The sequence below is a fragment of the Rhamphochromis sp. 'chilingali' genome, assembly GCF_963969265.1.
Source record: "Rhamphochromis sp. 'chilingali' genome assembly, chromosome: 20".
Lineage (NCBI taxonomy): Eukaryota > Metazoa > Chordata > Actinopteri > Cichliformes > Cichlidae > Rhamphochromis > Rhamphochromis sp. 'chilingali'.
The window spans coordinates 31,413,846-31,429,175 of record NC_137947.1 but is presented as its reverse complement, the minus strand read 5'-3'; the positions used below and the strand labels follow the sequence as shown (position 1 = coordinate 31,429,175).

Genomic DNA, 15,330 nt, shown 5'->3' with positions numbered 1-15,330 from the left:
CGAGCCAGATTTGGGGACAGAGGAGCATTGAGAGGCGAGGACACAGGCTGATTATCGACCGTTAAACCGACCGAGGCCATATGTGGCGCCGACTCAGCGCCGCCTCCGGGCAGGACGGATCGCGGCTATCCCTGTCCACGCCGGTGCAGACTCATCTTCACCGCTGTCCCCCTGCAATTTAATTGGACAGAACTCGAATCAGTCAGGAGGTCGTTGGACCGTTGGGTTCCTGACGTCACAAGGCCGATGAGGAGACGCTTCCTGCTGCTGAGCTGCAGCGTCTCGTGAGCAGCACAACATGCTGAGACCTTTTTATACTGCGAGCTCGTCTCCTCGGACGGAAAACGCAGAAATGACGCCGCTGTTAGAAACGGGAACCGTCCGAACTGTCCAATCACAACCAACGCCTTTTCTGTGAACGGTGTTTCTCAGAGAGGACGCTGTGCCGTTTCGCTGCTTTGCCCATCAGAGCCACTGAGCACGCTCAGTCCATCTCCAAACAGCAGACCTTAGCCCCGCCTTAGAGCCGGAGTTCCCGTTGTTCGAGCTTATTCTGATTGCTGCTGTTGTGTTTTCGCAGGAATGTTAATGGTTCATGTCGATGAGCCAACCCTCGTTTTCATCCGGGAAGATGACTTCATGTCACCGAGCAGAACGCCAACAAGATGCAGCTCGTTTCTCCGCCCCCACCCCTCGCCGGGACATTCACGCCGACAGTTTGTCTGATTTTTAGCAGAAACTGTCGACAAACAGCAAACTCGAACTTTTCAACCTTCTGTGACTCAAATCTTCTAAATCCAAAGTGCTTCAGTCCTTATTTACCAGCAGTAATCTCGGTCCAGCTCTAGTTAAAAACACTGAACTTTATTATCTTTAGTCGCAGGACTCAAAGAGTCCGAGAGAGTCTGTGAGCAGTCGGTTTGATCTCAGGGTCATTATGCACGCACTTCATTAATCTTCTTCACTATTCGGATTCAAGAAGGAAACACTGCTTATATTAGATTATAATGCATTTCAAAAACACACCTGATAAAGGCCTTTAAAGGAAAGCGTATCTGGGAGTTTGAGGAAAGGAAGCCAAAGCTCAGACGGGATGTTACAGACGCAAACACGGTGAAACAATAGTTTCTGTTTGCTGCTCTGACAGATTTAGAAACGGCTGCTTCCTCTCAGACGTCGTCTCCTTTTCCAAAACTTTATCTTTTCCATTTTTTTGTTGCTGCAGGCCGTTGCGTGTTTTCTGTGTTTATAAAATGAGGCGTTTTCAGTTTTAGCCTCATGCTTTGTGCTTCAGGATCATCTGAGGCCTGAGGCGTGTGTGCACGTCTGCAGAAGAATGAATCTGGTCAGTTATCAGCACTCGTGCTTTGTTTTGGCCTGTGTGTATGTTTTTGTATGATGTACAGACAACCATCAGTGGAGCGTAATAACTCTTGCATTAACTTCCTGTTGCTTCACGATGAGATCCTCTGGAAGTTCAGCTCAGGACCAAATCCAAAAATCCTGCCTGTGTTTAGATTTGACTGACAAAGTCCAAACTCGCAGCTGAAGCTCATCCTTCCCCTCTTCAGGTCGTGCATTAACATCCTGCTCTGCGAGAAGTCAAATAAACGAGGACGTCAAAGAGTCCTCTAATGACCCAACGTTTAACGTCTGATTAAAGTCTCTGTGGCTCCTCGCGCCGAGCCAACAGCGGCACGGATTCCTTACACACAGTCTGACCTTCGAGGCAACACGCCGGCTCTGATAGAGCAGCCAAACCCTTCTAACACTCACATTCCTGCAGTAGGTCATTACACAACACCAGAGATGAGATAAGATCACTCGCTCTGACAAAACACGCGCTTACGAAATCACTGAAGTCTCATTCCCACACCTGCTCGCCCGAAAACACTAAAGACACACAAAGAAGAGTGTGAGTGTGTGTGTGTGTGTGTGTGTGTGTGTGTGTGTGTGTGTGTGTGTGTGTGTGTGTGTGTGTGTGTGTGTGTGTGGGGCATGCTGTTCCTGTCACGCTGACAGCTGAATAAAGACTCCATGCCTTCCTCCTTCCTCTCTTTCTCTACACGTCAGGAGCCGGCGAGGCTTTTCAGCGCCACTGTCACCCACAAACAAAGCCGAGCTCACGAGCAGAGCCGTCAGTGTGTGTCCGCGCCGTCGGACGCCAGGAAATGCACGCCGTCAATATAAATCAACTTTTCCTTCATTACAGAAGCTTCACCGCAGCGCCCGGATGCGTGGCTCCAAGTATTGGTCGGCGCTGTAACGCTGACGAAGCCGGCTCACAACAGCGACCGTCACAGCCTCGCGTCAGGATCAATCACCCTGATTATCAATGATAAATAAGTCTGAGACGACTGGGTCACGAGCTGCTGCTGCTCCTCTCCGAGGTCACGTGACATCGCTGCTGAGGGATCACGTGTTCCCCGACGGGTCGCCAACCTGTCTGCAAACGCTCGCCAACGAGGCACGGAGCAGCAGTAAAACCCGAGAACGTTCGCCTTCAAAGTAAAAGCTTGCGGCTAACATGTTTCAAAAGGTGTGGCTTTTACTTTGAAAGCAGCTCCGTTTCCTGTTTGTGTCAGTTTGACTGCTGCTGAGAGATCCGTGTATCCGTGTTTAGCTAACGGGTCGTTTTTCACATTTAACAAATTATTTTTGTTTGTTTTGATGACTTTTATTCTGACGTTTAATGATTTGAACTCAGACCTCAGTAACTGCATTTCGTTCCCTGATGACAGTCATGAATCCTTGAACTTGGGGCACTTGTTTTAGCGCCCGGTGCTCGCAGACTCATGCACGGCCGGGCCTCGTTCACACGACGTGTGGTTAGTGGTCACATGACCGGACTGATACGAGTCCTAAAACCTTCTGTAATGACGTCTGCGCTTCAGATGCTTTCACAAGAATAATCTACAACAGAAAACATTCGACGCCTGGTTCAACAACTCCGAAGCTACAACTGTCCCAGACGAGGCGCTGGCTCCGTGCTGGGAGGTCATGGCGTTCTGCCATAAGTCGTCATTTTACGTCAGCAACGGAGAATTTAAGGTTTGTGGAACCTGGATATGCAAGCCGTGGTTGGCGTCCCTGTGGTGTGGCGCTCTAAAGGCCCACGTGGGGGCAGATTCTGCGTACAGGCTGTAAAGGTGTTCACAGACACAGAAACCAGCGTCTGCTCTGAAGCTGCTGTGATGACTGATTATTAACCAGATGTGTTTAATGAATAATCAGCTCACAATAAAATAGGAGCTGGCCGGCGTCGCGGGTGGATGTGCTGCTCCGTCTGCAGCTGATGAATGGAGAACACTGTGATTTATTAAAAGCTCCTGACGTGAAATTATCACCGCGAGCAGCTTCCAGATCAGCTGACGGTTTCCTGTTAGTCTGGAGGGATTTTAAAGCCCTGCTGCTCGTTCATGAAGGACTCTGTGGGTTATTTCCACTGCTGCTCAGTCGTGACCATCCAGACCTCGGAGGTGGTCTGAGACGGGTCCGATAACGGCCCCCTGAGTCCTGAGAACACCTGGAGAAGCAGCTTCAGGCTCGAGCTCAGGAAATCAGAAAGAAGAGTCAATAAATCTGCAAACTCTCAGTTTTATTACAGAAGCGCTGGTGCTTACTTCACTCCCTTAACGTGCTTTAAATGCATGTTCACTGAAAGCAGCTCTGTTGGATGAGTCATGTGGCTTTCCGGTGGTTGAGCGCAGAAAACCCTCAGAAACTGATTAGCAGCATCTGAAGCGCCGTGACGAGGCGCCGTGACCTCGCTGGTTTGTGGTCTGAGGTGAACTTCTCTCTTCTCAAACAGCTGTGTGCAGCTGTGGACACAAACAAACACGTTACCTCTGTTTATTTTTAGCTTTTATGCATCTCTCTCTCTGGGCTCAGATTGGCCCCGCCCCCTCTGCGAGCATGCTCAGTGGAGCGTCCCTATGAAAGAGTCCTTTCAAGCTGCAGATCTGCGAGTGGAAACGGACTGAGACTTGAAACGCACAGCTCCGTCCTGAGACGCTTCCTCGTGTCACCTTCAGGCTCTCAACAATCACTCCATTCTGCTCCCGCCTCCGACGCCGCTGGTTCCTGCGTCCGTCGTCACCACCAAGCTTTCATTTGATCCAGAAATGATGGCGGCTATCAAAAACAGGACAAACTAACCAAATATTTTCTTCTAGAGATCGAAGAAAAACTCCAGTTTAATCATTGAGCTTTGATGGCGAAGGCCTTTAAGTCGCGAGGCTCCACGTCATGCTGAAGGTTACAGCTGATGGTGGGAGCCCGCCCCAGCTGTCAGGGGGCAGGAGGGGGGTAGATCCTGCACAGCTATGGAGCTGGGTTTTGTCCAACTTTTAATCTAATTTCCGGCTTTATAGAGTTAAAGAGAGGACTTTGCACATCATCAGTCATACAGAGAAGTTCCTGAATCTTAAATCAGCGCTGAAAAGATTTCCAGACAAACTCCTGCATGAGCTCATCAGACGCTGAGCTCCAAGGATCGGCCTCGAAGATTTGCAGCACTAAATCTTTCTGTTTGTAAAAACGTACGAGTGGAAAAATCTCAGTGCAATCAAAGCCTGCGATGATCAAATAAAAGCATATATACTCAACACACCCAGCAGCCGATCCCTTTGGAACTGTGACGGGGGGCGGGGCGAGCAGGAAACCACCAGGACTGTCACACAATCTACTTCCAACCAATCAGTCGGTGTCATTCACCGAACCATGAAAACACACTTTGGCTTATGAAACACATGAAATGGCCCCGGAGGAGCTTAGCATCCTGTGCTAACGGCATCACGGGCCGGGTTCAGCGAGTCGTCCCGAACGCAACTCGACACGGGCCGAGGGAGAGGAGCGAGGCCGCATCTCACCCCGCCTTTGTGTGAATTTCACGAAAGGAGCTTCCTTTAATTTCACTAAGAGGGTGGAGGTAGGAGGCGGGCCGGGCGGGGGCGCCGGGGGCGCCCGCAGACGCTCTGCAGAAGCTCATGAAACATTGATGAGGCGGCCGAGGTGTTTTCTTTCTCTTTAGAGACACAGAGAGGGAGGGACGCGGCGAGCTCGGATCATGTTAGACACCCTCCCCACACCACCCACCCCCTCTAATCCCCCCCCCTCCACCACCGCGCAGAGCTCAAGGAATCCCAAACCACCGAGATGTGTGCTGATTGGCTGACTCAGGACCACGGAGGAGGGGAGGGGGATGATGAGAGCACAGAGGGATGGTGGTTTTGTTTTTGTGAGCAGAGCGCGTCCGAGGGATTTGGCGTTTCAGGAGATGGCGGGTTTTTACAGCGCTACAGTAACCGCTCTGCCTCAGCCTCCGTTTGTTCTACATTCATGTTAGAATCCCGGCGTGAACCACAGCGTGCGCCGCGCACGGCCGCTGGAGCACAACAAAGGACCCGACTCCTTCTGGGTCATTTATTCATCCACACATGCAAACATCAATTACAAACCACGTCTTGTTCAGTTCCCAACAGAAATAAACTCAACCGGACCGGAAACATCAGCGACCAGCATCCATCCACTCAGCATCGCTCTTATTTCCACTGAGCTGGTTTTAAAATGAAGCTCAGGCCACCTGAGACAGACGACCTCCAGGTTTTGGTGGTTTTACAGGGCGGTGGCTCCGCTGTGCTCACTGGACGATCAGGCTCTGTTGATAAGTGACTGCTAACAAAGTTTTGCTAATGTAAATAAAAAACCATTTCCTGTTACCACTTCATCTTTTTATCACACCTTTATCTCTGCACTCTGTCCCGTCATCACGTCTTCTTTGCATCCATCCATCTAAATTCAGTGCAGTTACATATTCATGTATTTATTGATCTTCCCTCTCAGGGAGGGAAATGCAGTCCAGACTCTGATCCCTAAATTTGATTTAGAAACGTCAGGAGGCAGCCGCGGGGTCACGGAGAAGCCGTGTCACATCTGCAGGCCTGGTTCAGGCGTCTTATTAGGATCATTTTTCTTTCTTTGAATGAAATCTTTATAAAATGATGACGTCTGCTCTCCTGAGCCGTTTCAACATCAGCCAGCATCTGTACCAACATGAGTCTGTGCAGCAGGCCGACTCGCTTCCCCCCATGATTATTCTCTTAACTGGAGCAAACATGGCTGACTGCCTCCACGCTCATAACCCGCTGGGAACCGAACCACCTGAGCCCCACACGGGACAGCACATGAATTTAGAGCCTCGAATGCCTTCATAAGCACGAGCTAACAAACCCCTCTGAGGGTCGACGTCCTCATGGACTGATTGATGTTTCATCACAGCCCACATTTAGATTCTTCCTCTGCTCTAACAGAACATGCCGCGCAACACTTAAGATAAAACACATCTGATAAGTTCACGTCTGAATGATTTGGTTCTGTGAGCAGGTCAAAAACAGGATAAAGGTCAGCCCTGGTAGGCGGAGCCAGATGAATGACATAAACCAGCATTAACACGCTCACGTAAACATCGAGTGTGACAGATCCCAACATATCAACTCGGTAAGAAGTCATGAAGCAGCCTCTGAACTAAACTCGGACACACGGCACACGCGTGTGCATCAGTAACGCGTGTTACAGCAGGAATCTCAGGACTGAAGAAACCAGGCTTTCAAAGCAGAGTACAGTCTGTGCTCGAGTGCAGACGTTTTCACATTCGGTCAAATTCTTACGACAGAACATCACAAAGACTCAGTGACCTCAGCGTGACACCCCCCCCCCCCCCAACAAAGAAAAAACAGCCAGGAAGCTACTTTCAGACACTCTGGAGGTTTGTGGGCGTCAGCGGGTCGATGAGGCTCCATTAGCCTTCTGCTAAATTCAGCCTGCTGCTAATTTTTAACTGAAGTGTTTGTGCGTGCAAGGACGATTCGATTTTAACGGCTCATATCGATGAGTCGGGAGGTTAAATGTGTTTACACGCCTGAGCGCCGCTGCTCTCCTTCAGCAACAGAAGACACGCCACTCGCGCTTCCACGCAGGAACGTTTTCCACTCCTGAGTGATTTCTGTCTGACGCATCAGAGAGAAACTTGGGGTTCAGCATCTCGCTCGAGGATACTTTCCTGTGCGGACTGGAGCGGTCTGGGATTGAACCACCAACCGCCCGACATAGCCACCCCACTTCCTACCAACATTCCCGGGTAGAGCCTGTGCTCAGAGCATGTAAGCAGCTCCATCGTACAAACCAAACCAAGCCTTCAGTGTAAACGTGTGGCAGAAAGTTTCCTGCTGCCTGCTGAAAAACACCGACACAGCTCACACACATGCAAGCAAACACAACTACACGGTTTGGTTTCTGGAGCCGACGTACGTCAGCCTGAGATACAGGAGGCTTATTTCCAGCTGCGGATCATGCAAAGCTGCTCCAGTCGAGCTGGAAATAAGCAGAGCGGAACAAAGAAGAAAAACTTCAGCTGTTGGTTTCATTTAGCGATGTCATCGCTGCATCGATTAATAACGGGCACATTCCTGAGCTTTAAGTCAGGAGAGACAAACGGCACGTGTGTCGGGAGGCCAGCATCCTGCTGAGGAGCTCCAGCCTGATTACTTCACAGCTACGTGAAAAAATGTGGGTGTGGGAGCGCCTCCCTGCCTCCCCCGCACTGCTCCTCGGCGAGCGGGTCACCGTCAGCCCGTCAGTTGTGATCAGTGTGTGAACGTGAGGCGCGGTTTATTTGCAGAGGTAAGGTCAAGCTGCTGACTCATCCACAGCCAGCTCTGATTTCATTATAAGGTGATAATGATTAATAAAGTCAGGGCGACACCTGCACGCCTCAGCCACCATCCCAGCGCGACCGCACTCCTCTTTACTTCCTTTTACTTTCTCTGGAGCTCTGCTGCTGCTCTGAAAGCCTCCTACGGCTCCTTCTACTGTTTCAACCCTTCAAGTGTGCAAATGCAAACAAACTGCAGCCCACAGCATTAAAGGAAACCCTAAACCCAGGCCCACACAGCTTTCCCCCGCATGCGCTGCTCCTCACACACTGAGGGCTCCTTGTTTCATCTTACCTTGAAGCTGTTTGAACCTCCCCTCCAGCTGGTTGTAGTTGAAGGCAGCCTGGCCCGAGAATCCGGGGCCGGGGCTGGACCCCCTGACGGGGCTGAGGCTGGGGCTGGGGCCTCGCCCGGGACTGGCGACGTGAGACGGGCCGGGGCATCCGGACCCCGGGGACAGGGGGCCGCCGTAGTCTGAAGTTGGGGAGAGGGGTCCAGGCGCGAGGGGGCCGGGGAGGCCGGCCGTGGCGCTCTGAAGCTCCATGATTAAACTCCACAGAAGACTTAGATGGAGCTCGTCCACATGGAGCAGAAAGTTTATAAGTGAGTCACACAAGCCCGCAGAGGTTATCTCCCCCCAGGATGAGCTCGAGCTCCACAGCGACAAACTTCAGAGCCTCAACTTCTCTGCAGCAGGAGCAGCTTCCAGGTGACCACCGACTCCTTAAGAGTCCTTAGCACAAGAACGTAAAGTGAGTTTAAAGAAGTGATCCCAGTTTTAGCTCCGACACCGAGGGGAACGCTCCCTGCTCCTCAGTCGAGCTGAGAGGAGGACAGAAGAACTGCAGAGTCTCCGTTTCACTAGCGTGGAGCCAACAATCGCTGGCTCAGCAGACGCGCGGCGGCATCATGCTTCTGTTTTCCCTCCATTCATCCATCTGTCAGAGTCTCCGGGGATCACGCCTTCCCCTCAGTTCCACCCATCCTCCGTTCAAACGCACGCTCAGACCCTGCTCGATGAAAAGGTGGAGCAGACGGAGAAAGGAGGTGGAGGGAGGCAGAGAAAGAGTGGTTTGTCCTGCGGTGTGCAGCAGCAGCAGCTCTCAGACACTGAAAACACCTTTCAGCAGACGAGGCGAGAGTGCAGGGGGGAGGGGCCGCCAGAGGGAGAGGCTACTCCCACGGCAGCCAATCACAGTTCAGCGATGATGTCACCCACTCATTGGCATAAGGGGAGGAGACGGAGGAGAGCGAGAGAGGGAGAGAGCGCAGAGGGCCGATCGAGCTGAAGATTAAAGAGGAACTTTAGTCTAATCTGCAGCTTTTTACTGCAAATGTGAAGCAAAAACATTTGATTCTTAAATCTGTGCTTAAACAGCTGCAGGGCGCCACCTCCACAACACTCATATTTAAATGATCCCGTTTATTTTGTTCTTTGCGTCATGTGAAAAAGGTCAAACTGATAAGATTAAACATTTACTCACAGAGCGAATTTTAAAGAGCCACAGTTTCCCCCCCCTGGGAGGGGCAGACGCTTTCAATCAGCCCCAAAACTTTCACCATCCTCAGCCTTCAAACCCCAAAGTGTCCACGTCCCCTGCAGCACCGAGACCCTGAGCAGAAATCGTTTTCAACAAACCGAAGGAAGCAGCCAGGTCTTATCAGACAGTTTTAAACACAGGGATACGTGTTCACAGTAAAACCATCTGCTTCCTGTCAGCTGACCAGCTTCAGTCTGTGGTTCACGCACAAATAATAACGTTTTCCTCTCTGAAGGAGCAGAGATCCAACTTCTTTGGCGATGACGAGTAAAGACAAAGTGGACGTCACAGTGAGCACACGCCTCAGGTTCATATCCACAGGAACAAAATGACTGTTTCAGCTTTGTCTGATTTCCAGCAGCTCTCTGCAGATTTGACAAGTTGTTTTTTTATTTTGAATTATTATTATTGCTGTGATTGACTCTTTGCAGGACCCAACAGTAAAAATGTCGCCTCGGCCTTCGTTTTGCTGGACCTCAGAAGCCGGAGATGCATAAATACATCATAACATTACAATAAAAAAACAATAAGCATCACAGAGGAAACCTGGATTAAACTTGAGTCACAATCAGGCTGCTGGGTGTTGAATCGATTATGTTGCAGGTGATTGTGCACGAACCAAACTCATAAACGTTTTAGAGCAGTGTCCAACTCCAGGCCTCGAGGGCTGGGATCCTGCAGGTGTTAGACGTGTCCTTGATCCAACACAGCTGATTCAAATGGCGAAACGACCTCCTCAACATGTCTTGTATTTCTCCAGAGGCTGGTAATGAACTCATCATCTGATTCAGGTGTGTTGACCCAGGGTGAGATCTAAAACCTGCAGGATACCGGCCCTCGAGGCCTGGAGTTGGCCACGCCAGCGTTAGAGTGTGAACACACTGATCGACCACAGAGTCACACTTTAAACGCTGCGTCGTTGTTAGAGACACACACAGATTTTTGTTTTTGGCTAAATGTGGCTCTTTTATGATAAAGGCCAAAAACTGTGATGCAGACTCATCAGGTCATAATCTTCATACTGAGTATAAAGCGCACACTCAGCTGTGTGCACTGATTTGCACACACTGTTGCAGAGCTCCTGGTTCTGTTGTATTTAAACACATTTTGGGTATGCGCGCCCGCTGCCCCGCCCACGCGCCCTGCACACAGACGGCGAGACTTCCTGGTTCAATCAAAGTCGATAAATAAAAACTTCATTGAGCTTTAATTTTGCTGCAGGTCACGTCTGATGTTTTGCAGTACTTTGGAGCTCATCTCCTAACTATAAATAAGGTGCAGCTTATCTCATGTCAGACACAGATCAAAAGATAAGTGCAGCGGTGCCCCGAATACCAGCGTTTTACAACCACGCACGTCCTTCAGGTGGACTTTGAAAAGCTGCACAAATATTCTACAGGTCGTGTGTCCAATCCAGGCTCATACGAGCCACCTGCAGCTGCTTCAATAAAGTAATATATTCAATAAAAACTTCTTCTTAAACTTATTGAAGGAAACCACATCACTGGGCTCGTGTGTGTGTGTGTGTGTGTGTGTGTGTGTGTGTGTGTGTGTTAGAGGGGAAAGACGGATACAAAGAAGACGGAAACAGGGTGGAGTGTGTGTGTTACTCCGAGCTCATCACTCACATGCAGACATTCAAACATCCTGAGAAACCCTCAGAGCTAATATTAGAGAACACTGTGGAGATGTTCTTCCTGTCCGAGTCCGGCCTGTACTTCCTGTTTGCTCCCACCGTCCATCAGTGCGTGCACGGACACACACACAGTCATGTTGTCATATCATTTTGGAGACATCTACTTGACGTAATGCTTTCTCTAGCCCCTAATCCTAACGATAACCTAACTGTAACCCTGAAACTAAAACCGCAATTTGAGTCTGAAAAATGCCTCAAACTTGTGGGAACCAGGATTTTGGTCCCCATTAGGGCTGTTGGTGCCCACAAAGATATGTAAACACACACACACACACACACACACACTCTGCAGGTTAGGAAAAGGCGGAGGCTGCAGAGCTTGACTTCCTGCGTTACCAACTGGACACACAAGCAACATCGAGGAGATGAAAGGTCAAAGGTCACAGCACTGAGACAATACATGGAACAAATATTCACGTGACCCTGAAATAACTGCGAGCTCCACGGAGACGGGAGCGCGGCTCATCTTTGCACGCGCACATTTGTCATCCTCCAACGATCTGAAGGACAAAAACGAGCCCGAAGTGAAATTGAACTGCAGAGCCAGCCTTTGTTCTCCTCATTAAAACTCCACCCACAGGCAGGTACGCCGTTACACCTTTGTCAGATAAAACGAGAGCAGAGGTCACGCAGACAATGAGGCACAGAGTTCAACCGAGGAAGACTTCCTTTAAGACGGTGCCCTCTGTGACGACTCTAAATCACACCGATTATTATTTATCAGAGTTTTCACTGACGTACATCCTGTTTTAAAGATTTTACATGATCATTATTTGATATTTGGGGTCGTGCACTGGCTGCCAGCTGCCTGAGGCTGTCCAGCGGTTCCCACAGCCGTCTTCAGCAAACAGAAGCTCTGCTGTCACCCTCAGCTTCAGTCACTGAAGGCCATGAGTTTCAGCCAAACGCAGCGTGTGCAGTTAGTGAGTTCAACAAGTGAAATGAGCGTGTCAGAAAACCCCCGAGTAACAGCGAGGAGGGTCAGCGCGATGGCCGACATCTTAGCCAATCCTATTTTACAGCCCCCATAAACATTTTCAAAATAAGCACATTCACATCTCAGCGCAGAGCCGCACAGATACGTTACGTAAGGCAATTAATCTCATTTTAATTTGTCTGATAGTTTATTTCCAGTCATAAAAGAGAGATGATGATTTAATGCTCGTCACTACAAAGTCTCGTGTTGTTAATCAAGAGTAAGATCTATGATGAGGAAATAAAAGCTTCTGATCAAGGATCATTAGTGGCGTCCTGCCTCGTCGTCTGTGCCATCAAGTCTTTATGGCTTTTAAAAAAAAAAAGAAAGAAAAAAAAAGAAAAAAAAAAAAGAAAAGTGGTGTTGATGAACGTCAAGACAAGCTCTTCCTTACTTCCTGTTCCAGTGGCGGCTCTTCATAGTTCTTAATAGCGAGTAATCCCTGGGAGCTTAAAGCTGCTCTGAACACTCAGTAATCCTGTTTTTTTCCCCCTACATGGATCTGTGTGACGTCATAGGGAGGAGGACGTCCCTAATATGGTCATATCAGGTACCGACGCTCCACCCATCAGATGTTCAAATTAAGGGGCAGCCAATCAGAAGAAAGCCATGTTTAGAGGGAGAATTTAAAACTGCTATTTCACCCGAGGGGCCGCAGCGAGACACAGGTGGATTATTTTGAACTGTTAATCATAGAAAGCTACTCTAGGAGAGTCCACAGAGTCAAAATAAGCAGAAAAAGGTCCAAGCTGAGTTATTATAAGTTGAGATTATTGACCAAAACAATCACAATAATGACTTTAGCCTTTTTTTAAATGCACTATCAAGCCTCATCCTGCACTATTATTTATCTATAATCTGATTAAAAACATCAGTGAAACTCTAATTCTTATTTCTGAGGAGCTGATGTTTGGAAGCTCAAAGCGATCAGTTATAGTTACACACTGATGCTGCTTTAACTTCACAACCAATCACAGGGGAGGAGACCGGATACTTAAAGTGAATACCAAAGACCTGCTTCGTCCACGCTCTGCTGCTCGCTGCACTGACTGTGACCGAAAAAGCCTCTGAAACAAGCCGAACCATCAACATCTGAATTCATCCGAGCCAGCAAAGCGGTGATGGTCAGAGAACCTGCTGGCTGAGCTTCGCTAATGAGGCAGGCCAGATAACAGACCATCAGATAAAAAAACCCGCATCTTCTCTGGCAACCGCACGGTAACCGTCACCTTTACACACCGTGACAGGCTCACGTTACAGAGGCTGGATGTGAAAGCAAGGCCGAGCTCGCCGGATCTGCTTCGCTCATGTGCAAAGGAGGGGGCGTCGGCGCTCTGCTACTTTTTCTATAAAAACATTCCATCACAGATTAAGGACTGGCCTGAGATTACTTCATGTACATTTTAACGAGCACACAGTAGCGATCAAAAGTTTCATTCCAGGAATAAAAGTTCCTTTACAGACTTAAAGGGCGGGTTTGAGGGGAAAATAATGGGCTACACAGTTTAACCATGATTATAGTGAGAAAAGGCCAATTAATAACCAAACAGAGAGAATATTATCAGTCCTAAATGATGATATAAAGTAACCCCAAGTCTACATGTTGTGAAGGCAGGAAGAGGTCTTTTGTCCCATTCAAGAACATTTTTTCCAGGAGATCAAAGCCACAGGAGAACATAGGTCTACTCGACAATGACGAGGATCCAGACCTCAGAGGGTTAAAGAAACTGCGAGGAAACCTGAGGTGTCTGCACAGTTTCCTTCACAATCAAAGGGCACTTGGAACTAGAGGACAGGAAGGACCTAAAGACACAACAGAAAAGAAAGGAAAAAAAAAAAAAAAGTTCCTGAGAGGACACAGCTTCGTGACAGCGGCTGAAAGGAAAACCTGGAATGTTGAATTCCTTCATAAACCTGCTGCTCTGTGTTTCCACTGTGGTAAAATGGTATTCATACATATTTATACTAACATTGAAGTTAGTGCTCATGTTCCAAAACCTGCAGTTCCTCTAACGTCCAGCAGAGGCAGCAGTGAGTCTTTACAGCACAAATAAACATGTTTACAGCCTGATGCGCAAACGGTTTGGTCTCTCTAGATAATTTCCGCCTTCATAACACCCGTATGAAACTTACAGAATGAAAGATAAGATTAACAAAAACAGGGACGAGCTGAATAACAGTGCCTTTAATTTGTATTAAAGTTTGCATTATTGGGGGCGTGGCTACTTTGACTGATAGGCGGATGGTGACACAGGCGGCTGCAGCTGCTAGCTGTCTGCTAGCTTCACTGCAGCTAGTTGGAGTCCCAGAACTGGACCAATGGAGAGTGTCTGCGCTGGTGGAGCACTCGAACTATTCTAATGACATCACCCGACCAACTGGGTGCTGTGGGGTCACTGTGCTAACAGACCATCCAGGAAGTCTGAGCTCCAGGTTTGGGGAAATTCTGGGATTTTATTCAGTAATTCACAGTCTAGCTAATATTAGCTGAAACACACCCCACCCTCCAACTCCACCGCTGCCTCCAAGACAAGGGAATCAGGCAGCAGGCTAAAATTTGATTACATGATAAACCTTTCATTTTCTATATTACTGTTGAATTGTAATGAAAATTATTGCTTTGTGTTTATGAACTCATTTCTGAGTGTACACTGAGGCTTCAAAATGTGTCACAGTGGCTACGTCCATCTTTAATGGTTTTTAGTTTGAGAGTTACAAAACGAGCTCAAACCTCTGAACTGTCGCGTCTGATAGACACCAAACTGATGACTGAGCCACAGTCTTTAAAATCCGTCACCATCCACCATCAAACACAGCGATTTGCTAAAAACAAACTGGAAACTGTTTCGGCTCTCGCAAAGCAGCCATCAGTGCAGAGGTCAGAGGTCAGGTCGCAGCAAACAGACAACAGATGGACCAAACGTTCCTGCAGCTGACGGCAGGAGAGCGAGCCGCTCTTTATGTTGTTAATCTGTAGATAACAGCACGCTCTGTCCTTCCCGCAAGCGTCACGCTGCGTTTCGCTCAGTCATCCGGCTTCCTCGTGGTCAGGGCCCTCGGGACGACTCCGCCGTCGAACCAAACGCCCCATTCATGCAGGCTCCTCGCACTGGAGGCCTCGGGGAAAACACCGGGACTTTTCACTGAGGACGAGCCGCTGCTGAAGCCTCTCCCTGCTCTTCCACAAACTGAGAGCCGGCTCACAGTCTAAACTTGTGTTGCTGCCGTGGCGAATGTCACACCGACACGCCGCCTCGCCCTCCCGACCACACAGACACATTCCTGTGAGGTCAGAACATCAGCAACGTTTTACACCATCATAAAATGGATTTCTCTGACAGATTCAACTCTTTGGATCCACATAAATGATTTTACTCACATTTTCTGCCCAAGAAATCGATCCAA

At 48.9% G+C, this 15,330-nt stretch overlaps 1 protein-coding gene across 3 annotated transcripts in view; it reads right to left on the bottom strand.

Annotated features, from left to right (window-relative positions):
* Window positions 1-15,330, bottom strand: part of LOC308388741 (spectrin beta chain, non-erythrocytic 1) — a 101,404-nt gene that overhangs the window by 46,594 nt on the left and 39,480 nt on the right. Inside the window, exon 1 of one of the 3 annotated variants that reach the window (XM_080869620.1) lies at window positions 8,007-8,836. The exons of the other annotated variants lie outside the window; for them this stretch is intronic. Within the exon in view, the coding sequence (XP_080725746.1) occupies window positions 8,007-8,256 (250 nt within the window). The 5' untranslated portion in view covers window positions 8,257-8,836. Of the gene's footprint in view, window positions 1-8,006; window positions 8,837-15,330 lie in introns of those variants that run through there. 3 annotated transcript variants of the gene reach the window in all.